General features: G+C 36.9%; 1 protein-coding gene across 2 annotated transcripts in view; it reads left to right on the top strand.

The window, feature by feature from the left end:
• agap3 (ArfGAP with GTPase domain, ankyrin repeat and PH domain 3) overlaps positions 1–27367 on the top strand; it is a 226151-nt gene that overhangs the window by 149201 nt on the left and 49583 nt on the right. For both annotated transcript variants that reach the window (XM_055182407.2, XM_055182406.2), the window contains exons 10-12: positions 5715–5819; positions 9487–9658; positions 23329–23487. In XM_055182407.2, the coding sequence (XP_055038382.2) occupies positions 5715–5819; positions 9487–9658; positions 23329–23487 (436 nt within the window). The remainder of the gene's footprint in view (positions 1–5714; positions 5820–9486; positions 9659–23328; positions 23488–27367) is intronic.

Below are 27367 nucleotides of genomic sequence, written 5' to 3'. Positions count from 1 at the left end.
TTTTTTTTTTAAGTCTATCTCTTACAAAAACATTATAGTGTTGACATACACTGTAAAAAATTCCATAGAAATTACAGCTGGTTGCTGGTAACTTACTGTAAATTTAAATGTATGTTATTTACTGGCAAGAGTTTGTTCAAAGTTAAATAAATATTAAATATCTTTATCTTTACAGAATAAAAATATACAATAACAGCTTCATGCAAAGCATTCTGGGAACCAAAATCATCATCAACCTTTTTCTGTTTTTTGCTTCAGTTTTTATTTCCTAGAATGCTTTTGCTGTCATTTTAGTTTTACTCTGTAAAGACAAAGACTTGTAAATGTTTAATGTTCATTTAACTTTGAACAAAATGTTGCTAGTAAATAACATCAATTTAAATGTACGGTAAGTTACCGGCAACCAGCTGCAAGTAACACTGTAATTTCTACTGAATCTTTTTACAGTGTATTATGGTAAGATCATGAGTTATTTAAGCACATATTTATGTACCCTTTTGTATTTAAGGTTATTGGTTACACTTTACAATAAGGTTCATTAGTCAACATTAGTTAATGTATTAACTAACATGAGCAAACCATGAGCAATACATTTGTTACAGAATTTATTCGTCTTTGTTAATGTTAGTTAATAGAAATTGTTTGTTCATGTTAGTGCATTATAGTATTAGTAATTGTTGAAATTAACATTAACAAAGATTAATAAATGCTGTATAAGTGCAGTTCATTATTAGTTCATGTTAATTAATGTAGTTAACTAATGAACCTTATTGTAAAGTGTTACCAGGTTTTCTTTAAAGCGTGATATCTCTAAAGACAAACCGTAGTATTTTTGTAAAGGACATCTGATTCTCTATATTAATATTACAATATGAAATTATACCTAAATTATCATTTTGCACAGAGATAATTTATAGAAACATTTTGCTGTGTAAAAATGGCTCGTACTTTGTTTTTCCTCCAAGTAATAATGTAAAACACATATTTTTCCAGTACAGTAAGTTAGAAAAGTTTACCGTATTTATATTCCATGGCATTTATTGAAATTTTCATATTTTAGCATTGATCTATTTCAACACTGTGGGCTGGGATTTTACTGATCATGTTTATACATCCATGACTGTTGGAAACAGACGCGACTGTTGCACATCCATGTACACCGAAGCCTGAAGAGTTCAGCCAGCTGTCCGCTGAATTTATTTGATCGCTTCGCCAATAGGACTTCTGTAGGAACATCCACAGTATTGAACGGTTAATGGACATGCTTGTGCAGCTAACAGATGGCTTTTTCTTAAGAAATGACAGAATATTCATTGAATTTATTGTGCAAACCTGATGAGGTCAAGACTGCGTAACGTCAATAAAACTTTGACCTTGCAAAGCACTCGTGGTGCAAGTTAAAACTAAATCACAGCTGCTTTTACTATATTTATACAGCGTTATTTAATGAGGTGGACACATTTAATGGTATATTTTTTCAGGTTTATAACAGGTTTGATGATTTTAGCTGACGCTTTCCCAAAAACAACTTAAAAATTAATGAGCATTTAAAAATTTTTCAACAAACATTAGTCTATGAAACTGTGTTTACAAGTAGGTTATAATTTATTAAATTTTGTTTTATTGTAAAATTTGTTTCAATTAAATGTAGTTTTATACACTTTCGACTTACAGTGCAATACAAGGTACATTTTATCAGTATGTGTGTAGTTAAACCACAACCTTTTGCGCTGCTAACACGATACTTTACCACTTAGCTATCACTGTAAAAAATGTACTGTAATTATGCAGCTGGTTGCCAGTAACTTACTGTAGAAGATAAAGACTGAAAATGTTTCATATTCATTTAACTTTGAACAAACTGTTGCCAGTAAATAACATCAATGTAAAATCTACAATAAGTTACTGGCAGCTAGTTGCCAGTAATACTGTAATTTCTACAGGCATTTTTTACAATGTATATGCGACAATATGCGGTACTATAAAACAACTGCGTCTGCTTTATTTTACTTTTCATTGTTTGATGATTTTTTTTTTGTTGTAATAATCTTATTTTTAATTTATGGTAAAATTTTACAGTAAGTTTTCTCACTGTAAAAAAATTCCGTAGAAATTTGCAGCTGGGTTGCCGGTAACTTACCGTAGATTTAAATGTATGTTTTTTACTGGCAACATTTTGTTGAAAGTTAAATGAACATTAAACATTGACAAGTCTTTGTCTTTACAGAGTAAAACTAAAAAAACAGCATCAAGCAAAACATTCTGGGAAACAAAATCTGAAGCAAAAAACAGAAAAAGGTTGATTGATGATTTCTGGTTCCCAGAATGCTTTGCATGAGGCTGTTATTGTATAGTTTTATTCTGTAAAGATAAAGACTTCTTAATATTTAAAATTTATTTAACTTTGAACAAACTCTTGCCAGTAAATAACATAAATGTAAATCTACGGTAAATTACCGGCAACCCAGCTGCAATAACATTGTAATTTCTACGGAATTTTTTTACAGTGCTGCTGTAAAACAGATGCTCAATTTATTTTTTGTATGCTATTTTATTTTAATAATAGGAAATGTATTATAATAATAATCATTATGTTTAATTTGTATTTGTAATCAAAGCGCTACTGTAACACAGCTGGTGCACTAGAAGTTAACAGGTTTCAAATATTTTGACATGTTTAACGGGTTTGAAACAGTATCTCAGAGGTGTAAGAGAGGAAATAATATCACCACAGAGATCACATCAGGGTGAGAAGGGGATTAGGGTTGATTGTCGGGTAAACACCATGATACCCAGTTGACCCCGGGTCAGCCCCTGATGTTTAGCAAGTCGTGTATTCTTCATGTGGATTAATCCTCTTTAGAGTCGGGGCCGGCCAGTTAACACATCACAGCCCCCCTGTTCTCTCAATCCCAACAGGAAGTGTTAAAGAGCACAGGATTCTTCCCTAATCCCATAATTAAGCAAAAACAGGCCACCCGAATCCCCCGCGTCCTCTGCTCCCGCCCCTTAAGTCTCCTCTGCACTTCCAGTGCTGGGCAGGGAGTGTTTGTCCGAGCTTGACTTTAGGGGATAAGTGCTCGGTGAGTGTTTTTTTTTTAAAGAACAGTGGGAGGTTGATGATGAGACCTTGAGCAGGAGATATGAGAGACTGGGATCTTTTTGAAGAGCTTGGATCACAGGATTTAATCCTTGTGCTTGCAGAGGTCTGGAAGAGTTCACCGGCGCAACAGGCTTAAGAATACATACAGAGGATTTGCACAAATTGGATTTAGCCTTTGCTATTCCTCAGTCCCCCTAATAGCACAGCACTGATATGTGCACAACAATGACCACCTTGTTTGATATTCATGTTTCAATTCTCAGTCTGACCCATCAAAGATGATCAGTCAGGGAAACTATATAGACCTTAAATTTGCTGGTTTTGAACCTGGAGCCATGTCCTGTTGAAATAGTCGGACATTACATTTTGATTATTTGTTATTTGGTTTGGTAACTATAACAAAGCACGCCTATGATGGGCTAAACATTCATTACTAAGAATGAATTCAATATTTAGTATTTCTATTAATATTGTATGAACATTTATTAGTTTTAATATGTTTGTTTGTCAGTTTATTATATCAAATAATGTTTGTTTGTGGGTCATTTATATTATAAAAAGTTGTTTTGTCTGTTTTTATATATCAAATAATGTTTGTTTTTGGGTCATTTATATCATAAAAAGTTTGTTGTCAGTTTATTATATCAAATAATGTTTATTTGTGGGTCATTTTTATCATAAAATATTGTTTGTCAGTTTATATATAAAATAATGTTCATTTGTGGTTCATTTTTATTATAAAAAGTTTCTTTGTCCGTTTATTATATTAAATAAAGTTCGTTTTGTGTGTCATTTATATCATAAAATGTTTGTTTGTCTGTTTTTTATATAAAATAATGTTTGTTTTTGGTTCATTTATATCATAAAAAGTTTGTTTGTCAGTTTATTATTTCAAATAATGTTCATTTGTGGTTCATTTTTATTAAAAAAAGTTTGTTTGTCCGTTTATTATATTAAATAAAGTTTGTTTTGTGGTTAATTTTTATCATAAAAAGTTTGTTTGTCAGTTTATTATATCAAATAATGTTCAATTGTGGTTAATTTTTATCATAAAAAGTTGTTTGACAGTTTTTATATATCAAATAATGTTTGTTTGTGGGTCATTTATATTATAAAAAGTTTGTTTGTCAGTTTATTATATCAAATAATGTTTGTTTGTGGGTCATTTTTATTATAAAAAGTGTGTTTGTCAGTTTATTATATCAAATAATGTTTGTTTGTGGGTCATTTATATTATATAAAGTTTGTTTGCCAATTTATTATATCAAACCATGTTTGTTTGTGGGTCATTTATATCATAAAAAATTTTGTTTGTCAGTTTATTGTGTCAAATAATGTTTGTTTGTGGGTCAATGTTTTCATAAAAAGTTTGTTTGTCAGTTTATTATATCAAATAATGTTCATTTGTGTGTCATTTTATCACAAAATGTTTGTCAGTTTTTTATATCAAATAATGTTTGTTTGTGGTTCATTTATATCATAAAAAGTTTTTTTATCAGTTTATTATATCAAATTAAGTTCGTTTTCTGGGTCATTTATATCATAAAAAGTTTGTTTGTCAGATTTTTTATATCAAATAATGTTTGTTTTGTGGCTCATTTATTTTATAAAACATTTGTTTGCCAGTTTATTATATCAAATAATTTTTGTTTGTGGTTATGTATATCATAAAAAGTTTTTTTGCCAGTTTATTATATCAAATCATTTTTGTTTTTGGCTTATTTATATCATAAAAAGTTTGTTTGTCAGTGTTTTATATAAAATAATGTTTGTTTTATGGCTCATTTATTTTATAAAAAGTTTGTTTGTCAGTTTTTAATATCAAATAATGTTCGTTTGTGGGTCATTTTATCATAAAAGGTTTGTTTGTCAGTTTACTATATCAAATAATGCTCATTTGTGGGTCATTTATATCATTAAAAGTTTGTTTGTCAGTTTTTTATATCAAATAATGTTTGTTTTCTGGCTCATTTATTTTATAAAACATTTGTTTGCCAGTTTATTATATCAAATAATTTTTGTTTTTGGGTCATTTATATCATAAAAAGTTTGTTTGTCAGTTTTTTTATATAAAATAATGTTTGTTTTGTGGGTTATTTTTATCAAAAAACTGTTATGTCATATAATGTTTGTGGGTCATTTATTTAATTGTATAAAATTCTGCTCACACCAATAGTGAACATTCTTTACAAAACTATTCCCGAAGAACTAATTGACCTTCACAATGTAAGAAACGCTCCTTCAGCACTGAACAAATGTTCACACGTAATGTGAAGAGCTCCATAGGGGAGCATTGTTTTTGTTTGGTGTTAATGTTTTTTCTGTGAAAAGTCACACTCTGAGTTAATAAGCCTTAAATGTACGTGGATGAGTGCATATGTCTTAAATGAGCTGTCATAGCTGAACATATACATGAGCTTTCCATCTGCTGGGATACAGTGAAGGTATTACATGGTAACACAACATGGTGTTTTTGATTGATATTGATGCACTTTGCTGTTTTTATGGTACTTCAAAGAATATCATAGTATTACCATACTACATACCTCATAGAAAATGTCTAGATATCTGAAAAATGAAACGGTGATTAGAAATGTTTTGTTTTCAACAGGGAATTTTGTTAAAACGGAGTGGGAAGTCACTTAATAAGGAGTGGAAGAAGAAATATGTCACATTGTGTGATAACGGTCTGCTCACATACCACCCCAGTTTACATGTGAGTATCCTTTATTCATAACCATTGATTTGAGTAGTTTGATTTAGTTTACTGAACCTTTTCATACTGTACCTTATATCTAACGGTGGCCTTAGACTTTGCACATTACTGTAAATGGCCCCGATCATAAAGTCTTTTAATTTTATGATATTTTCAAGAGCTGTGTTTATAAAAAAATCAAGAAAGAAATTAAACTTTTGTTAGTTTTATTTAGAAAGCGAACAGTCTCTGGTAATATAGTCGAGTGTTGAACTGGTTAGCTGCTACTACAGCAAGCGTTTTGCTACAGACCAATCGGCATGAAGCATTAATCTCTGTCAGCACCCCGCGTCGCCTTAATACCGTTTAAATCCCCTATCGCCCGTTCCTCGGACGTCAGTCTCATTTGCATGCTTGAGTCTCTTAACGGCCACCTTCCCATTTCCATAACGTATTTACCATAGGTTAGTAGTTATCAATAAAGGCTACCTAATTAAGATCCACTTGAAACGCAGCCTACCTTGACGCGGTACATGAGAAACGTTAAGCGGTCTCCACGGACTGCGACCGAAATGGATATCTTGACCAAACACGTGTCTCTCGGATCATCCGCGTGTTGATTAGCGCCATAATGGGCATCTAACGCCAGTCATGTGTGTAATAGATACACAGTACCACGGGCGTCATAACCATCAGCGTTACAGTCGTTTGGGTCCGGACACCTGTGGACCGCTCGTTCGGCTCAACGAGAAAGACAAAGAGAGACGCGAGGCGTGCGAGGGAGAGGAAGGCGGTTTAATTTTGCGCCGCAGCTATCCCACAATCCCCTTCTGTTAATTCCGTCTGCAACATCAATTAAATTGTTTGCAGAAACTAATTGAATATGGCTTAATCACACATCTTAATAGCTTTCTGCGCCTCAAACTGGCTGTTAATTCCAGCAATAAAATGGAATGAGAGCGCTCACTGGGTAATTAGTACAGAGGCTTTTGAAGAAATTAGTGCTTTATGGGGCGCAATAAAAGTGAAGAGGAGTTGGCGGGAGACTTGCGAGGCCAAAATCTCTGCTCGCCTTTTTTGTGCTGAGCAGGGTAATTTGCACCTTGGCTTAAGCCATTTGCGCTACGCAAACTCCCAAGAAAATGGAATGGCCCGAATTAAATGGGAATGAGCCTGCTTGTAGTCATTAATGCTAATTTAGCTCATCTGCAACAACATGGAAACAGGTGAAATAGATTGCGTGGGCTCTGTGGTTGTTTTTAAGGACTATGGTTTTATTCGTTGACGTATTTCGCTTTTAAACCTACGAAACTTCGGAAAAGTTTTTGCGTCACTAGAAAACTCATGTTTAACTTTCAGGTCTCTATTTTTTTGTACTTATGTTAGCAGAAGAAAAGTCATGGGTTCGAACCCAGCAAAAAACACATGCTGTTAAAAATGTATATAAAATGTGTTTGTGTGTTCGTTGTGTCTGCTGCACACGCATGGTTTATGATAAAAGAGACGCTCACATTCACAAAATACTCGCAAGTGACTAACTTAACCCTAAACTCTGATTGCAGATGAGATTAAGTGAGTATCTGGCAAATGTGAGCATCTCTTTTATCATAAACCCCTTTCAAGCATCTGCAGCAGGCTTGTATTTTGATATGACGCATGAAGCACATAAGTTTACATGACGTGCCGAACACATATTTTGCCATGACGAGCCACACACAAAGCGCCGAACACATTTTTCAATGACGAGCCACACACATGACGGGCTAAATACATGTTGTGACGAGTTTCGCATCGTGCACCCTCGAAAAAGAAGTCACCAGCCGCCACTGTTTGTAATGCACTGTGAGTCACTTTGGATAAAAGCGTCAGCTAAATGCATAAATGTAAATTTACTCTGGCCAGTATCTGTTTACATTTATGGATTTGGCAGGCGCTTTTATCCAAAGTGACTTATGCTACGTACACACCAAACGCGTAGCATCATGTAGCATCACATTGCTCGCTCTTCATTAGCGGGATTTAACTTTGTGTCATGCAAATTTATTGCAAAATATTTTAAACTTGCGCGAAAGGCGCGTTTGAGGCGAATAGCGTGTGTTTTCGCGGTAATCGCGCCACCCAATTTGCGTCCCACTGCGAGAATTGTGTCTTTGCATTGATTTTGTATGTAATCTACTTACGCAAATCGTTGAACTCGCGTTTGGTGTGTATGCCCCATAAAAAGTTATACATTTTTATTCTTTTGTGTGTTCCTGGGTTCGAACCCATCACCTTTTGCATGCTGCTAACGCAATGTCTGTTTGTTTTGTACTGACATCCTAGCATTTAACTAATGTACTAATGAAGCATCACGTTGCTCGCTCTTGATTAGCGGGATTTAACTTTGTGTCATGCAAATTTATTGCAAAATATTTTCAACTTGTGCGAAAGGCGCGTTTGAGGCGAATAGCGCATGTTTTCGCGGTAATTGCGCCACCCAATTTGCGTCATTCGCATCGCCCAGTGCGAGGACGATAGCGCGTGTTTTCTCGGTAATCGCGCCACCCAATTCGCGTCATTCGCATCGCCCAGTGCGAGGACGATAGTGCATGTTTCGCGGCAATCGTGCCAGCCAATTTGCGGCACTCGCATCGCCCAGTGTGAGGACGATAGCGCGTGTTTTCGCGGTAATCGCGCCACCCAATTTGCGTCATTTGCATCGCCCAGTGGAGAGGATTGTATCTTTGCATTGACTTTGTATGTAATCTACTCGCGCAAATCGTTAAACTCGCGTTTGGTGTGTATGCCCCATAAAAAGTTATACATTTTTATTCTTTTGTGTGTTCCTGGGTTTGAACCCATTACCTTTTGCATGCTGCTAATGCAATGTGGGTTTGTTTTGTACTGACATCCTAACATTTAACTAATGTACTAATGTAGCATCACATTGCCCGCTCTTGATTAGCGGGATTTAACTTTGTGTCATGCAAATTTATTGCAAAATATTTTCAAATTCCACAAAAGGCGCGTTTGAGGCGAATAGCGCGTGTTTTCGCGGCAATCGCGCCACCCAATTCGCGTCATTCGCATCGCCCAGTGCGAGAATGATAGCGCGTGTTTTCTCTGTAATCGCGCCACCCAATTTGCATCATTCGCATCGCCCAGTGCGACGATTGTGTCTTTGCATTGACTTTGTATCTAATCTACTCGCGCAAATCGTTAAACTCGCGTTTTGTGTGTATGCCCCATAAAAAGGTATACATTTTTATTCTTTTATGTGTTCCTGGGTTCGAACCCATCACCTTTTGCACGCTGCTAACGCAATGTGGGTTTGTTTTGTACTGACATCCTAGCATTTAACTAATGTACTAATGAAGCATCACGTTGCTTGCTCTTGAATAGCGGGATTTAACTTTGTCATGCAAATTTATTGCAAAATATTTTCAACTTGCACAAAAGGCGCATTTGAGGCGAATAGCGCGTGTTTTCGCGGTAATCGCGCCACCCAATTCGCATCATTCGCATCGCCCAGTGCTAGGATTGTGTCTTTGCATTGACTTAATAATGCCCCATAATAAGGTATACATTTTTATTCTTTTGTGTGTTCCTGGGTTCGGACCCATCACCTTTTGCACGCTGCTAACCCAATGTGGGTTTGTTTTGTACTGACATCCAAGCATTTAACTAATGTACTACTTACTTTGTTCAGGACTACATGCAAAATATCCATGGGAAAGAAATCGATTTGTTGAGGACGACGGTGAAGGTACCTGGAAAGCGGCCGCCCAGAGCGGTGGCTACGGTCGCCCCTACAGCCAGCCCGAAAACCAACGGACTGACCAAAGACCTCAGCACCTTACAGCTTGGTATCGGAGCGACAAGTAAGTGTAAAAAGTTTTATTTATAAAACTTCTTAGTCAACATGAATTACAAAATACAATAATGGCCAAAAGTGATGTCCACCCCATGACATCTGATGTCTTCGCATTTTATTTAAATGTATTATTAAATTTGTTTGCATGTTGTTTAGTTATGCTTGAAGTGTTAAACTGAAGCTCAGCTTTCATGAGAATTTAATGAAGCTTTTAAAAAAACCCAGTTTTTTTAATGCATCTTTGCGTATTGGAATAAAATTTATTTTATGCTGTTGTTTATTAAATATACTCGATATGCTTTTGTTTGAACTTTGTCCCAAAAAAATGGCATTAGAAATATCTTAATCTTTAGTGTTTTGTCCTGAAGGGTCATTTAAACCTGGCTAGTGTATATTTTTGCTTTATTCCAATATTGTCCAAATATTGTTCACATTATTTCAAAGGAAGGAAAAAGTTTTATTTCAGTGTGAATACAAATTCTGTAATTAATATGTCAACTTAAACCAAGCTAAAGTCTTTGTCATGATAAAGTGCATTCATGCTAAATATGTTTTCGTAATGTGTTTACAATATTTTATTTGACATGTCACAAATGAACTCATTTCTATTCCAAATTCCTTTCAAGTTTAAATTCCTTTCCTCATTAAAAACATCTCATAGCCGTAGGCAAAGACTTAATCGCTGTTTAAAAATCAGACACTATGTTAGCAAGATATCACTGATATCTGTATGTAATGTTGATGGGTTTCACGCATTGCTTTTATTTCACCCAGCATGAACAGGCGGATTTACAGCATTCACTTCAGATCGAGTTTAAGGGCGAGTGTAGAGGTTTGGAGAGGTATAATTGTATTTAGGGAATTGAGATCAAGTGTAATTAATAAAAACCAGGAACACCTTTCTCCAGGGGCCGTGCAAGCTGGCATGAGCGCTGTGGAAACATAACAGACCTGGACCTCCAAATCACTTAGCTTGGGCTAATTGCTTTTGCCACATTAGAGTCAGGTCAGCAAGGGCTTCTGGGAATTGCAGTTTTCTGGAGTCTTGTGTTGGATAGAGAGTTTATTAGTCACGGTGACATAAGGAAGTTGTCAGTGTTAAATGAACTGGGTAACAAAAGCTGTGATACTTGAAGGTTGTGTTAGGTTGGTGACTAATTAACCTGTAGTTGTGACCACAGAGGAAATGGTGAAGGTAAAGTTGAGAAGAACAATTTGAGGCATTTGGACCTTAAATAGTCAGAACATCTGGACTTTTTTCGGCTTAATTGAGAAACAGAAATAGAGAATTGTGGGTAAAGCTCACACATGGCTTTGGGTAGCTAATATATACGTGATGAACGTAAGGTACATAAAATCATCCATCATAATGTAAAGAAAATATCTTGATATATTAAATATTGACAGAGTTAGATCATGTCAAAGATTGAAATCAAACTTTGATGCTCCAAATCTCATCATAAGATTATGAAACTTTAACCTGGATTTCACATTTCACGTTTTTTATTGTAATCATCTGCAGAATCTGTGTATGCTCTTGCCCTGTATATCTTTAATAGTACACCTCACATGTCATTTTAAATAGCGCCTATTTCATTTTTTATAAACAACGTTATTTTGTGTATATGGTATAATACAATGTGTTCGCGTAATTTATGGTTAAAAACACATTATTTTCCACATACCGTAAATTTTTGTAGCTCCAGATGTCCCTCTCTTCCTGAAAAACACGGATTTGAAAAGCTCTGTGTCCCTGACTGGCCAGCTAATCTGCACATTGTGATTGGCCTGAATACCTTTGACGTCAGCCGGAAATGTGATGGTCATTACCATGTTTGAAAGATTCAGTTGCTAACAGGAGTTAACAGGAGGAATTATGATAATGTCAGCCTTTACTACATCACCAATCTTAGGAAGTAAAATGTTTTCTACAATCCGTGCGTTTGTTGTAGTCCAAGAAAAGAGATTTACGTTGGAGACCATAACTCGCGTCATCTTTACTTAGGGGTTTGTACCTTTTGCCAATCGTTAACATGTACTAACACACACCAAAGGAAATGTAAAAATGTGAATCGGACAACAGGTGCTCTTTAAACAACCTTCCTTTTAAACCAATTTTATCATGTCTGCTTTTCACAATCCACTCAATTTCTGAATAAAATCAAGTCCCGCCCTCCTCTGTTTCAGATCGAAATTTACTCTGAAATAATTTTGTTTAAATGCTTTCTCATGTTGACTTGAATAATTTAATTATTAATAAAGTATTTGTACCACCATTATGACATAAAAAAACTTTTTACGTTTATGTATACATAAAAAATTTGTATCGTATCAGTGTTTCGTCCAGCTTAAACCGTTATTTTTTTAATCTGCGTCCCAGAGTGGAAAAATCTGAACACGATACTCTTGCGGATTCATGTGTACAGCCACTACGTGTTTTGTGTGATACGATGATGTCATCACTTTACGTCTCGACCCTAGTCAGACACGGCTACGTCACATGAAGACTGAAATATAATAAATTTTTTCGGCAAATATTGTCGGGTTTGCATACAGTGCGTGTGATGCAATTTTTGTCATCAGAAAAGATTTAGAGTGTACTTAAGCCCGGAATACACTGCAATATTTTTTGTCCTCTTATAAGATCATTACCTTATCACACTGTGCGACATGTATCGTTTAAACTCTGGTACGAGAGGCGTGTAGACTGTACGATGATGACACGGAAGCTTCGGCGGCTGCGTCACGCGTTGCGCAACGTCACCAGCATGCGCTCGTGGTAAACAAATACCAGCGGCAGGTCGTAGCAGCAAACACACTGTGCGGTACTCATGCCGAATTTCTGACACTGCCAGAAAACTATTGTAGGCTATCTTTGGACGCAAGACCGGGAAAACGGCCGTCTTTGAACCTCTCTCACTGTATGACATAGGACCACCGATGGAGAGCCACGATCACAGAAATCGCGGCGATAGTTTCACGATGGCAATCTTTCGTCTGGGACAGCCAATTATCGTGCAGTGTATCCCGGCCTTTAGGGGTTTTTAAAACCCTGCGTACATTGTACGCAAAGGTCATGCATGCGCATACAGGAGTATGTAGGTCACGAAACGTATTGCAAATTGTCGCAATGCGCATGTGTCGAACAAAAGCGCAAGTGTATAATCAATTGAATTATGCTTTGCAAGGTTGTGCGTTAGGATTACGCTGATAGGCGATAGTATTGTACTAGCATGCTTTTATGACGATAGTTGGTGATGGTTGTTATTATTATCATCATCATAGTTTCAAATTAGCATGCACATCCTCACATGAGAGGGTTTGTGGGCTTCACTGTGCGCGAGAGAGCTATTAACGGACGCGGATATGCACACACCTAAAGCAACACTCAAGACTTTTTGCTCTTTGCTCCCCCTACAGGTTAGAAGCGGAATTGTCGTATATACTGCAGCATAGCTGGCTCTGATTGGATTGTAGGTCTGCCGTAAAGCAAATTTTTGTAGTTTTCACTCGAACTACAGGACCGCGACCCGACTGTTGGAAACTTCTTTAGTGCGGTTTTGGCCGATAGAGTCTGCAAAGCGAAAGTGAAAGTGCCGTTCACCCTGTTTCGAGTGGATGAACGATTGAAACTTTTTTGGAAACGTTATTTTAATGTAAAAAAAACTCTTTGGTGTTGCTGTAATGCGGACTCTTGCTCGGACCTGAATGTGCGCGGCATGGACTCCTCCTAGCATCTGAACTTGTAATGCGCGTGATTCTGACTCTTCCTTGCACATGAGCTTCTTATGTACGTGGCCCTGACATTTCCTTGCAATAGAGAGGTTGTTACGAGCGCAGGGGTTTGAAACACACAGGAAATTTTAGAGCGTAATGACACGCTCGGATTAATGGCATCAGTTTTAAGAAGGTTGCCGTCATGTTGACCTTGATTCTTTTTTTGTCCACCAATCAAGTGACTTGTCAAAAATGAGTAAAAAATTAACAAATAAATAAATGAGTAAACTACTGCACCGGCCCCTGATAATATTGTGTATTGGCGATCTCACAGCCTGGCGATAGGACGATCTCATCGCCCAACACTATTGTGGGTTTGAATGGCGGACTACTGTTAGTATTCGTGCTGTGAGTCTGGCGTGTACTGTATATGACATTGATACTACACCCTACAGTACTACAAGTTTCATTGAGACGACGCCATGTTTACAGACATTTTTTTTAGAATAAGTAAAATAAAAGACTGGATTGGGAAAGCTCTGTTTTTGTGTTGATGTGGCCTAAATGTTTAAACCCGTTATCTTGCGTGTCAAGTATTTGCAGGCCTTTGATGTTCATGACAGCCGTGTTATGTTGTAGGTTCGGCATCTGACCTTCGGTTTGCACAAATTTGCCGCAACGCTCGAGCCTCAATTTTACCCCGTCCGTTTTACCAGTTCCCGAATCCACTCCGAGGCGCGTTAGAGGAAAATTGCGTTAATTTCCACTCGAGAGGGAAAAGGTTACGATTCGCAGTGGGTCTCCGCGGAGTGGAGGACGCACACTTGATTATGCAATCTGATTTTGATTTCATTAGGCATGCAATTGATGCGAAGGAACAAAGGGGTAATTTTTCATTCATGGTGGTCTAGCTGAGCCCTGTCTTTTCCTGTAGTCTGTAATTCATACACTTCCCCCTGATCTAAAGACCATTAGGAACTCTGGGGGGTGTGTTGGATTGGGGTGCAAAAGAGAGAGAGGGAGTAAAAAGAGCACAAATGAATGAACGCATGTGTCGGCAAGTAAAAGAGTCTGTCTCGACGAGACCCGGTCTAATCTTTCTGCTAAGTATTCACTGGAACCGCTTTAAATATGATCATTCTGCAAGCGTGCGTCCAATTGTCTCACAGCTGACAGATATATAATATCAGAGTGCTAATGGGTCTGCCCATCAGGTTTAATCAATGATATCTGCTGTAGAGGTGTATATGTGTGTGTGTGTATAAAGGTGTGAGACAGAACGTCACGCAGAGCTGCTTGTATTAATTCACATATAGTCTACAGGACGCAGAAGTCATCTGTCTGTGATGTGCTTTTTGAAGGTGTTGCCGCCTGTCCTTGTGAACGAAGACATACTGAAGTATAGTGATGCATTGACTGATAGATCCTCCATTTAGAGGTTAATGCTGTCTGTCGTGATCTGCGGCTGATTGGACGATTAACAGGAGTGATTAGCTTTGTCATTGGACAGTGTGCGTTTTCTGTTTTTAAATGTTTGATGAATTTGAAGAAAGCTCTTTTCATTTTAAGTCACTTTGAATGAAACCATCTATCCATAGTCTGTCTGTCTATCTATTGTGTCTGTCTGTCTTTATATTTGTCTGTCTGTCTATTTGTCTGTGTCTTTGTTTGTTTGTTTGTTTGTTTGTATGTTTGCTATCTATGTATCTTTCTTTCTGTCTGTCTATCTATTTTCTGTCTGTCTGTCTGTCTGTCTATCTGAATGACTATATATCTTACTATCTGTTTTATTACTATCTTTCTCATTGTATGTCTGTCTGTCTGTCTGTCTGTCTATTTATCTATCTGTCGGTCTGTTTGTCTGTCTAACTGTCTGTATGTCTATCTATCTATCTATCTATCTATCTATCTATCTATCTATCTATCTATCTATCTATCTATCTATCTATCTATCTATCTATCTATCTATCTATCTATTTTTCTGTCTGTCTCTCAATTTGTCTGTCTGTTTGTTTGTCTGTCTTTCTGTCTGTCTATCTATTTATCTGTCTGTCTATTTTTCTGTCTGTATCTCAATTTATCTATCTGTCTGTCTGTCTGTCTGTCTGTCTGTCTGTCTGTCTATCTATCTATCTATCTATCTGTCTATCTGTCTATCTATTTGTCTGTCTAGCTGTCTGTCTATCTTTATTTTTTGTCTGTCTCTCAATTTGTCTGTCTGTATGTCTCTTTATCAGTCTTTCTATCTTACTATCTTTCTTATTGTCTGCCTGTCTGTCTGCCTGTCTGTCTGTCTGTCTGTCTGTCTGTCTGTCTGTCTATCTATCTATCTATCGGTCTATCTGTCTGTTTGTCTATCTATCTATGTTTCTGTCTGTCTCTCAATTTGTCTGTCTGTCTGTTTATCTGTCCATCTATTTTACTATCTTTCTTATTGTCTGTCTATCTATCTGTCTGTCTGTCTGTCTAGCTGTCTTTCAATTTGTCTGTCTGTCTGTCTGTCTATCTATCTTACTATTTTTCTTTTTCTCTGCCTGTTTCTGTCTGTCGATCTGTTTGTCTGTCTAGCTGTCTGTCTGTCTATCTATCTATTTTTCTGTCTGTCTCTCAATTTGTCTGTCTGTCTGCCTGTTTATCTGTCGTCTATCTTACTATTTTTCTTATTATCTGCCTGTTTCTGTCTGTCTGTCTATCTATTTATCGGTTTGTCTATTTTTCTGTCTGTCTGCCAATTTGTCTAGTCTGTTTGTTTGTTTATCTGTCTTTCTATCTTACTATCTGTCTGTCTGTCTGTCTGTTTTTCTGTCTGTCTATCTATTTTACTGTCTGTCTCTATATCTGTCTGTCTATCTTACTATCTGTTTTATTACTATCTTTCTTATTGTCTGTCTGTCTGTGACTGACTGTCTGTATGTCTGTCTGTCTGTCTATCTATTTTTCTGTCTGACTGTCAATATGTCTGTCTGTTTGTTTGTCTGTCTGTCTGTTTGTCTATTTGTCTTTCTATTTGTCTGTCTGTCTATCTTATTATCTTTCTTATTACTATCTGTCTGGCTGTCTATCTGACTGTCTTTCTGTCTATCTATTTTTCTGTCTGTCTCTCTGTCTGTCTCTCTGTTTGTCTGTCTGTCTGTCTGTCTAACTTACTATCTGTTTTATTACTATCTTTCTTATTGTCTGTCTGCCTGTGTCTGTCTGCCTATCTATTTTTCTGTCTGTCTCTCAATTTGTCTGTCTGTCTGTCTGTCTGTCTGTCTATATTACTATCTTTCTTATTACTATCTATCTGGCTGTCTATCTGTCTGTTTTTCTGTCTGTCTGTCTCTCGGTCTGTTTTTCTGTCCAGCCATCTATTTTACTGTCTGTCTGTCTGTCTGTCTGTCTATTTATAGGTCTGTTTTTCTGTCTAACCATCTATTTTACTGTCTGTCTTTCTGTCTGTCTGTCTGTCTGTCTGTCAGTTTGTCTATCTATAGGTCTGTTTTTCTGTCTAACCATCTACTTTCTGTCTGTCTGTCTGTCTGTTTGTCTATCTATATGTCTGTTTTTCTTCCAGACTTTCTACCTCGTCTGTCTGTCTAACTATCAATCTTACTATCTGTTTGCCTATCTGTTTGTTTGTCTATCTGTCTGTCTAATGTTCTGTCTATCTATACTGTTATTGTTTTCATTCATTTGTATTACCCAAATGCGATATAATGGAAACAACATTTGCTATATTTTTATTTGTGAATTTGTTCTTTTACACTTAGACATTTAATATCTTGGTTTTAACATTACTTTGTATTGTACGTACTATACATCTACAAATATCTACGAATTGGCCACACTGCACTCTAGATATAGTTTCAGCATCGGCCTTCAGAAAAACTGTTAACCTGAAGAACGTTCACAATTCCTTAAAATTAATGTGCCTGGATGTAGAAATATACTCATCCAACACTTCATTGTCTGAATCTCCTTAAATGACAACACTACGTGTGTTAGCCTTACGATAATGGTGCAATCATTTGAGACGCGCTGCTTTTATATGAGAAAATGGAATATGATGTTTAGTATTACGCTTCAAACGCTGATTATCCAATACACCGCTTGACATCGAACAGACGCCGCTTAGCTCCACGTACGATGGCTTTGAGTCACGAATACTAAAAGCCAAAAGTTGCAAATACTGGTCTAGTGATTATCGCAATATTTCGATCATCTGACTCGTATCAAATTCCGGCAAACATTTAGCTACGAGAGCAGTTTTCATTTACGCTAACAGAAACAATATTATCTGTTTCTCTTCCAAAAAGAGCAAAGATCGTTTCCAGCAGGCAGCTGTCAGTTTGTAAGGGCGTTTCGCTTTGACCTGAGCAGCAGATGATCTAACAAACCCCCCTTCCTCTCTTCAACATTAGCATTGATGCTTCATTATCTGCACACTTGTATATAATGGCCGCGCGGCTCAGAGGGTCAGGACTCGCTCCATGGCTCATCAGCCATCTGACAGCGCTCGGCGAGAGAAACGAGAAAAGATGAGGAGAAATCTTCACCACCCCCTGCTAATCCATCGCCTCTACTTAACACCACAACCTCAGGCCTGCCTTCGCCAGGACCCTAACTCTTATCCATAAAGCACGCATGGAAAGCCGGGAGGGTTTTGTGTATACGAACGAAACTGTTAGCCCTATGCATAAAAAATTAGATATATCAATCACTTTAGTGTAATAACAAACCTTTTTTCAAGTTTCTGTAAGCGGTTTTATAATTCATTTGGTGAAAAATCATTTTTTTAAGTAACAGCACGCCTTAACTTGATATGTAGCATGGTATCAGTTATCATTTTTAACGTTTTGATACCATCACAATGGTTACTGCTTCTGGGATGTCAGTGGTTTACATATAGCTTATGTCTTCTTAAGTTAAATAGGTGGGTCATCTTACAAAAAAGGTGGAAATGCTTGTCCCTTGCTTTTGCAGACCCCTTAATCATTTAATTTGATCGAATAATCCCATAATGATATATATTTAATAAATATAGTCTGTCCTTAACATGATGAGAGAGTTTATTTATGTAATTTTATTATTTTCTTCCTTTTTTAAAACTTTTTTTTTAATGTCTGGTCCTGACAATTGCCCTGTCCCTTTGATCATACATGGAAGTTGAACTGTGTACTTATTATTATTTAAAACCATGTTTTTTATTAAAAAAAATCTAATTTACATTTACCTTTAACCCTGTATGAATTTACTACAACACTGAAATGGTAAAAAATACACTATTAATATGAATAATATCAAATAAATATTTCTCCCCCAAATTTATGTCATTGGTGTTAACCTACCAAAAGCACTTTTATTTTGAAACAATGCATCAGCTCTTTGAAGTTTTTTATGGGTCAAGAGGTCAGTGGGAGAAGTGCAGTGGAGGAAGGCAAAAGGTTGGTGAGATGTCTTACCTTATTTGTCTAAAATATCATGATATATCTAAGAATTTTGAGATTGAAGATTTTTTGGATGTCATTAGTGTTACTCTTTTTTATAGCTGGGAGTGTTAAGATCTTTACATAAAAATACATTATACTGACTAAGTATGTGATTGTTACATCTCTGATGAAATAGCACATGGCTAATGGCAGCCATTTTGTTAAAATATTCATTTTTTTCTGTAAATTGTCATTGGTGTTACCGTCATTAGTGTTACTTCTCTAATGAGTACTTCCTAACCACTATTCCTTTAACTGACCAACATAAAAGCATAAAAACAAAACATGATGGAAAATTTTATGAAAGTTTGTAAGTTTTATCATATTTATTATCTATTATTATATTCTAATTTTGTCATTGGTGTTACTTTGTGCCATTGGTGTTAAACCAAGTTTGGTGTTATGAATGTATTTTCTTGTACTTTCTAGTAATATTTTGTTGTTGATATGGGATGTAAGACATTGTTGATGTTTCAGTCTTTGCATCAAAGCCTTTTTGGTTGAATATTTTTGTTTTTGTTGGTTTTAAAGAAAAACGTCAAACTGAGAATCAAATAATTTCAAACAATGCTGGGTAAAGATGAAGAAGTTGATTAAACAAATATTAATAATCAGTTATTTTTCTTGCTGTTATCATTCCTCTACTCAACCTTTAACTAAATACACAAGCTGTAATGAGAAAAAATATTTAGTATCAACATTAATGTTGTTTAAATCACAGGTAACACCAATGACAAATAAATGACTCGTGGATTTATTATTAAAATGTATTAAAAAGTTAAAAATAGATTAAGCTCCCCGTTTTGCGGATTCATAGATTTGACAAGTTAATTAATGCTGTAAAAGAAGTTTTGGGTATTTGAAAGAAGTTCATTTAAGCAAATTTCCATCACTGTAGAATGACCCAGGTAATGCACTAATGTATCGGCCTATAATCGGTATAGACATTGGCAGATAAATTGCAGTTTGTACGTTGTGCACGTCTAGGATTTCACAAAATAATAATTTCTGTATTGTTAGACGTCTTTCTAACTAATCATATTGGTATCGGCATAGAAATTTTATATCGGTACATCCCTGCTTGGTCATTTTGTGTCAGTCTGGCTCGGCGTGTTACTTTCGACGCCTGTGAAGTGGCGGGAGATCCGACGTACGGTCGCTGCCCCGCGCTCACGTCTGATTTTCTTCGCATTGTAATTGCATTATCCCCTTTTTTATGCAGAATTGTTCTCTGGGGACTAATTGATAGAGACATGTTTAATTCATCAATCATTAGCATCAAATTTGACAATTAGCGGTGATTGTTGAAATCTTGATGGAGATGAGGCATGGTTAGGGGCTTATTTTTCTTTTTTTTATACCATAGGAGGCAAAGTGTAATCGTAAATAAAGTGTGACAATATGTCGTAAGAGTCACGTTGGACCTTTTTTGTTTGCTTTAGACGTTGAATGCAGTTGATTTTTGTTGAAGGATATTCAGATGAAAATGTTTGTGCTGATAATTGATGTGTGGTGCCATTACTCTGTCCTTTTATAATTACATAAACTAATCAGCATTTATTATAGTTCATTGTGCATTAGCAATGCATGTTAACAAATACAACCGTGTTTCTAAATATTATATTGTACCAAAAGGTTTAGGGAATCTTTCAATAATGTCAGGTATGTGTAAGTACATTGCTGCAGCTTATAATGGAGCAATAAAGGAATATCAGGTTTATTAACATGGCTCATAAGCAGTCTGCTTTAAAACAATAGACAATAATTACCTCATCCGCAGGATGCCAATATCGCACGGCATCGATCCGAGTAATAACTGTGCTTTATTTAATTCTGTCATTTACTAGTCAGGGGCAATATTATGACAGAATGAATAAAATCCTCTCTTCAACAATACCGTAGTGATTACGTGCCTCCGAATAGACAAATATAAGAATACCCTCTATTCTTTCAATTACTCGCGAATTACTTCTGATTGTGTCAAGGCGGGGTTTTTTTGCCAGACGCTAAAGTAAACTGCAAGAACAGACTCTTGTTAGCCTAATGCGTCCTAACCATTAGCGAGAGTAATAAGTGTATCAAATTCACATAATCATGTCTAATTAGTATCAGTAATTATCTTGTTGGGTGCGAGAATATTAATCTTGCGCTCCCCATAGGGGAAGGGCGTCTCTTGCAGGGCGAGAGCGCTACAGCTTCAGCATCACGCTGTGGCATACTTGCTAAATTAGCATGCTTCAAATCAGCGCCGCCGAGAGTCGTGTCGAGGAAAAAAGGAGAAATTGCATGAAGGGAAAAACAACGGAGAAAAGTTTAGTCCCACTGTGAAATGCATTAGAGCCTAGTAAATAAAATATAAATGTTTTCTGTGTGGTTTTTAAGTTTTGGCAGAGTTCGCGGCGCACTGGGTTTATGCTAAACAGTCACGGATGTTTGCATGGATTTCCACGAGCCAAACTTTAATACGATTCATTTTTCTGATTTAAATGATAAAGACCGTAGGTCAATCCGATGGCACATTTTTTTAAAGAATAAGAAATATTTGAAGTATTCAGTATTTCTTTCTTTTTTAGTGTTTCTTTAAATATCTCTTTCAGTGTTTCTTTCAAGCCTCAGGGAACTGAAGAAGGAAAGTAGTAAAATCTAATTACATTGTGTAAAGTGCTGCTTAGGAAGGGTATAAAAGCAATAGAAATCCAATTTGAAAATGAAATACTATTGAAGAGAACACAAACAATGTTTTTACAATGTAAAGTCTGAAGTCATTTAAAAGCAAACTCCAAAAGAAAATAATGACACGATATAATACTGAAGTGAGTGAACGGGTTCAAATTTTACGCAGAACATCAAGTGGTGACAAATTTGGCTACAAACGGATGAATCTGTGCCTAGATTACACTTGATTTTATAATGTTAATATAATAATGCATTTTATTATTTTTCACACAATCTAGATTTAAGTTAACTAAAGTCATAGAAATTTTCATAACATTTCTAAATACATATATGTCTAAACCTCAGAGATTTCAATATTAGCTTTGATATGTATGAAACAGAGATGCTGTTTTTCTGAAACATGAGGGGGCGGGCGGGTGAATGAGCGACCGGCGTGGGGCATCTGCTGATTGAAGCCAGGGTGGGCCGTCAGCACGACGACACTGCAGGGAGAGATGGATATGTCGGGCGGAGAGAGGGGGAGAGCTAATTACTGTTCCGAGTGTATCTTGTTAATTAAGGGCTAATTAGTGGCAGAAGCGGAGAGGGAGACGGGTGAGAGAGAGAGAGAGACAGAGAAAGAGTGCTAGTGCATCACGATGAGATGACTGCAGTCAGAAAAATACAGGAAGAGTACTTAAACATCTTAGCCACACTTTAAGCGTAACTTCGACTTATATACTTTATGGCTCTCAACCTGACCTGGATTGCTTTTTGGATTCATCTGTAAAATTTTTCTTCTTGTTTATTTTTTAGTTCATATTATAATAATAGTATGATTTGTATAGTGTTATAAACAAAAAACAATGTTTCTGTAGCTCAGCTGGTAGACCTTTGTGTTAGCAGCGCAAAGGTCATGGGTTAATAGCAGGAAACACACTTACTTTAATAAAAATATCTGTAAATGTAATATGTGACAATAACTGCAGTAGACATGTTTTTTTTTAGCATGGTGATATACATTATATATTATTATATTTGTATAGGAGGCGTAATATAATGGTGCTCCTGTATAGCTCATTGTGTTGGATTCAAACCCAAGGCACACACATGCCTGTGTAGCACCTGTGTAGAACCATATGTGGTGCTATAGTGGTGCTATATTACCCCTGTATGGTTCTTCATAGGTGCTTTATAGCACTAAAAATGGTTCCCATATGATTACGAGCTTATGGTGCTGTTTAGCACCAGTTTTCTTCATGGCACACTAGCTACGTTTACATGCAACCAAATAATCTGTTTGTAATTCTATTGATGGCTCAATCAGATTGAACGGATCCAACTTAACTTTGACATTTATCCAGAGATTAAGCGGGAACTCGACATGAGATGCTGTGCGCTGCTTTGCCAAGTCCTCTGCTTTTTTACGGACTGTAAATTTGGTTTAAAGAATTAATAAAAAAAAATTCTGTGGTGAAAGATGAAAGGATTTCTTTGATTTAGTTATTGTTATTTGGGCTGTGAATAGTCATTGGGATGCTTTAGGGCTTGTTTTGAATGTCCATTGGGCTGGTTTTGATACGCAAAACTTGCAACCCTGGCTGTGCGGTTGTGCAGACGTTCGATTCAGATTATATAGAATGTTCATGTAAACGAACATTTATTGTTTAGGGTGCATGTAAACTGTATTGTCGTAACCTTCAATCGTATTAAATTTACTCGGATTGACAAAATTATGTGCATGTAAACAGCCAATGTGTGCTACGTCCGGTTGTAGTGTTTGACCCATGTCCCGACTGTGTTTTAACAAGTATGTGTCTCTCTGTTGTCTCAGGTACACCTCACTCAAACAGCAGCAGCTCTCTGCAGTCGGGTGGCTCGGCGGCTGCGGTGGCTCTGGGGTCCAGTAAAGACGGGATGCACCAGAGGTCTTTTTCTGTGTCCAGCGCTGAACAGTGGAATGAAGCAGTTATCAGCTCCAACACCACAGCAGGTCAGAGGAACATCGCACAAATTTAGCTTTAGCTTTGATATCTTAACAATATAATCTAATTTTTTCCTTGAGTTCAGCTTTAATAGGCGTTTAGCATATTTCAGGTTATAGTTCGATATGGTCTGTGGTTCTCCACTTTATGTAAAAATATGCACTGATGAAAATAAATGTAACGTGATGAAAACGTTATAAGAACTTCGTGTTCAGACTTCGACAGAACACCAGATCCATAAAAATCACAGTTTAACGCTAAAACACTTCACATCACTACTGCAGAGCTGTCACTTTCTGCCACCAGTTGGGCTCCGCCCACAAAAAACTTCATCCCTGTTTGCAAAAACGCAAATGGTTTATGGGTCTTGTGAGTGGACTTTATGAAATAAAGATGTTTAAAGGGATAGTTCACCCAAAAATGAAAATTCTGTCATCATTTTTTCATCCACGTGTTGTTCTAAACCTGTATGAATTTATTTTCAAAGATATTTTGAAGATACCATTGACTTCCATAGTAGGAAAACAAATGTTATGGAAGTATTGTGATAAATGATGAAGAAGATATTTTGATAAATGATTGTAAGCACACAGGTGAGCCCATTGAATTCCATCATATTTGTTTTTCCTACTATGGAAGTCAATGGTTAAAATCAGCTGTGTGCTTACCATCATTTATCAAAATATTTTCTTTATCATTTATCATAATACTTCCAAAATATTTTTTCCCTACTATGGAAGCCAATGGTCATTATCTGCTGTGTGTTTACCATCATTCATCAAAATATCTTCTTTTGTGTTTATCAGAAAAAAGATGCTGATGGTGAGAACATGAATTTTCATTTTTGAGTGAACTATCCCTTTAACTTACGATGCCTTCAAAAAAGCTACCATAGATAAGCATGACCGATGTTCATCGCATATGCAGATTGCTATACACAGACATTTAAATAATAAAACAACAAGCTAGGTTAGTTGAATACCTTAAAGTGACACTTTGTAGTTTTTCAACCTTCATAATATATTTTCAAGACCCTTGTGATGGTACATCGATTTAAAATAGGTTGAATGACATGTCCACCATAACCTGACGAGGTCTGTATCGCTTTTACTCATACTTTTAAACTTGGGGTTTCGGGTAGTATCCCGAGCACAAAACAAAAAACTACAAAAATCTGCTTTACGGCATACGGCACTTTCTCCACTTTCTCAAATTCGGACATGAGAGCGCAACTATTTATTTTCCTGATGTTTTTGTCATGGCTAAAGCAGCAACTAAGAAAAAGAAACCCAATGTTTTGTCGGAGGAGACCAGAAAGAGAAAGAGGAGAGTGACAGAATAAAAAGAAGGACAAGGATCAATTATATTGGGCCAGCGTTCGCTCACTGGTGTTAACTAAAGAAGGAGGAGGGGTTTCTGACCGATGCTGACTTGGCCCTCATGCTTTTGTAATAGTAGGTAATATTATAATGCTTGCATGTATAAGTCCTGTCTGGTGCCCGAACACTATTATTTTACGTAAATTTTATTGGAGGCTACTTGGAGAGTTTAGAGAGAGACTTATATCATGTGACATTGTGGGGCCGTGGTGGCGTCATGGACCTACAACACGGGCGATCCGGGTTTGATTCCCCTTTAGGGCAATATTTTTTTAAATAAAAACTTTAACCAAGCAACCAACGTTACAACTGGCTTGTAAACGTGAGCTATGCGATTTTTTTTGGGCGTTTTATAAAAAAAAACATGAAATTATGTTATATGACACATCCTGGAAGGCACACCTTGTGACCTAAAGAGTTGTCTTTTTTTCCTTTGCGACAGTGCTGCGGCGCTTGTGGCCTCTAGGGGCGCTAGACGTGAAAAATACATGTCTAGCATGTCTAGTAGCCAAAAAGTTCCATGGTGTGCCTTTAAAATTTCATAGATATTGCCTTGAGTTCCTACTGCAGTCAACTTTCTCGAGAAAAAGATATTATGAGACATATTTTCCAGATTGTTTGTGTAATGTTTAGCAAAAAAAGCCTATTGTTGTTTTTAACAATAGTCAGTGCTGTGCATAAAAAACGTGGTAGCGTTGCATTAGCCGTTACTGTTCTTTACTATCATTAAGGAAAAGTTAAAAATGTAAATATTCTGAAAGATAACCATGCAAATGTGAGAACCTTAAGCCATCTTTCATAGCCATTTACTGGTTTTGTGGCAGTGCTGTTAAAGATCTGATCGCTAATTAGGTTAATTGAGTAATTGCCGCTTTGATTGCAATTCAAGTGTTAAAAAATTTACCAAGCATAACCACAGTTTCTGTCAAGTAGTTCACCTTAGTTACTATCAACGCAGTGGCCACCAATGATGCAGATTGAGAAAATTGACACAATCAGTTAGCAAAACATTGTGTTAGCGGAACATTAATTTTACATTAATGAATTTTAAAGTAAATGTATCCAATATAAATGCATTACGGTTTTACCGCATTGACAATTATTATAGTAAACGCAGCATTTTGCCCGAAACTATGGTTACCATGGTGATGTCAGTAGCTTGTTTGGTTGTGCCGTTAAAGAGCTAATCAAGATAATTCAGTAATTGCGGCTTTGATCCCAACTCTGGTATGGCCACCCACAGTAACAATGCCCACCAAATAATAATATCTCTCTCTCTTTCTCTCTCTCTCTCTCTCTCTCTCTCTCTCTTTCATCCTGTCAGTACACTTGAGTGAAGTCAAATAATATATTTGCCGGGCGTAACAACGCTGCACATTTTTTTCCCATCTTCACCACTTCTTTTTTTCCCCTCCCGCGTCGGAAAATGAATGCTTTACGGGGACAACATTCATCACTGGTTATTTCCCTCTTTTTGTCGGCTGGCAGTAAAAAAGCACTTAAATACGCATCAACACAATAACAGTCATTTCCATGCATGTTCGCGCACTTGTCGTTCTCATTAGCGGCTGCTCGCTTTCAACCCCCCCGCCCTCGCTTTCTCGATCTCTACGTTTCCGTCTCTCGTCCTCTCTCTCTCTCTTCCTCTCCTTCCCCCTCCTTCTGTTAGGGTCCCAGGGGCCCCGCTAGTTTAAAGAGCGCTCTTTACGAGCCAAATGGAGGCCCCGCCGCGTGGCCCCGTGGTGTCGCAGACAGAACACGATGCCGCGCGACACTCGCCCTTCTTTGCTCGTCCCCGCTTGTCGAACAATCAATTTCAGCCCCGCTCCGCCATCGGCCCCCCGTCTGCATCCATCAGCTCCACATCCTAAAGGAGAATTACTCAAAGCGGCCGTAGACTCAAAATGAGCTCTGCGTATGTGTGTGCGTGTGTGTTCGAGAGAGACAAAGCACTTCATTAGTCCCTGGCGTAAAATAGTTATTGTCACACAAGCAAGCACACATGCTTAAAGAGTTTTAGCTGTATCAGGATTGGACAAAAGCATTTTCTCGATGACCTGTTACAATCGGCCTCTTTAAAAACAGCATTTTCATTTAAAGGTCACAATAAAGGGGAAAGAAAGTGCATTTTACATAAAAGTACAGATGGCTTAGCATGGTTACTCACTTTGAACTATACTGGATGTTTTGGCATTAAATAGTCTTTAGCCAAACCCCAGTCATCAATTTCTGCCCCGCTGGCATCCTAGATGAGGTTTGAAGGTGATCCAGAGGATCAGTTCAGATGAGAAACCATAGACTGATAATATCCTCAAACAATCAGATGCCAAGTAACTATTTCCATATTGTTTAAGCAATGCTCTCATTTACAAGACCGTGAGATGATGTTGAGATAGCTACAGCATCTGAATACTGATAGCTTTGCTTGTGATTAAATTACGGCTCTTTTCTTGGTTACATTCGTTTTGAACAGGTGAAAAAGCCCTCGTATGATAGTGACGTGCAAATG

This window comes from Misgurnus anguillicaudatus, chromosome 25 (assembly GCF_027580225.2).
Source record: "Misgurnus anguillicaudatus chromosome 25, ASM2758022v2, whole genome shotgun sequence".
NCBI lineage: Eukaryota > Metazoa > Chordata > Actinopteri > Cypriniformes > Cobitidae > Misgurnus > Misgurnus anguillicaudatus.
The sequence above is the reverse complement of the archived record's forward strand: the minus strand, read 5'-3'. Positions and strand labels throughout refer to the sequence as shown.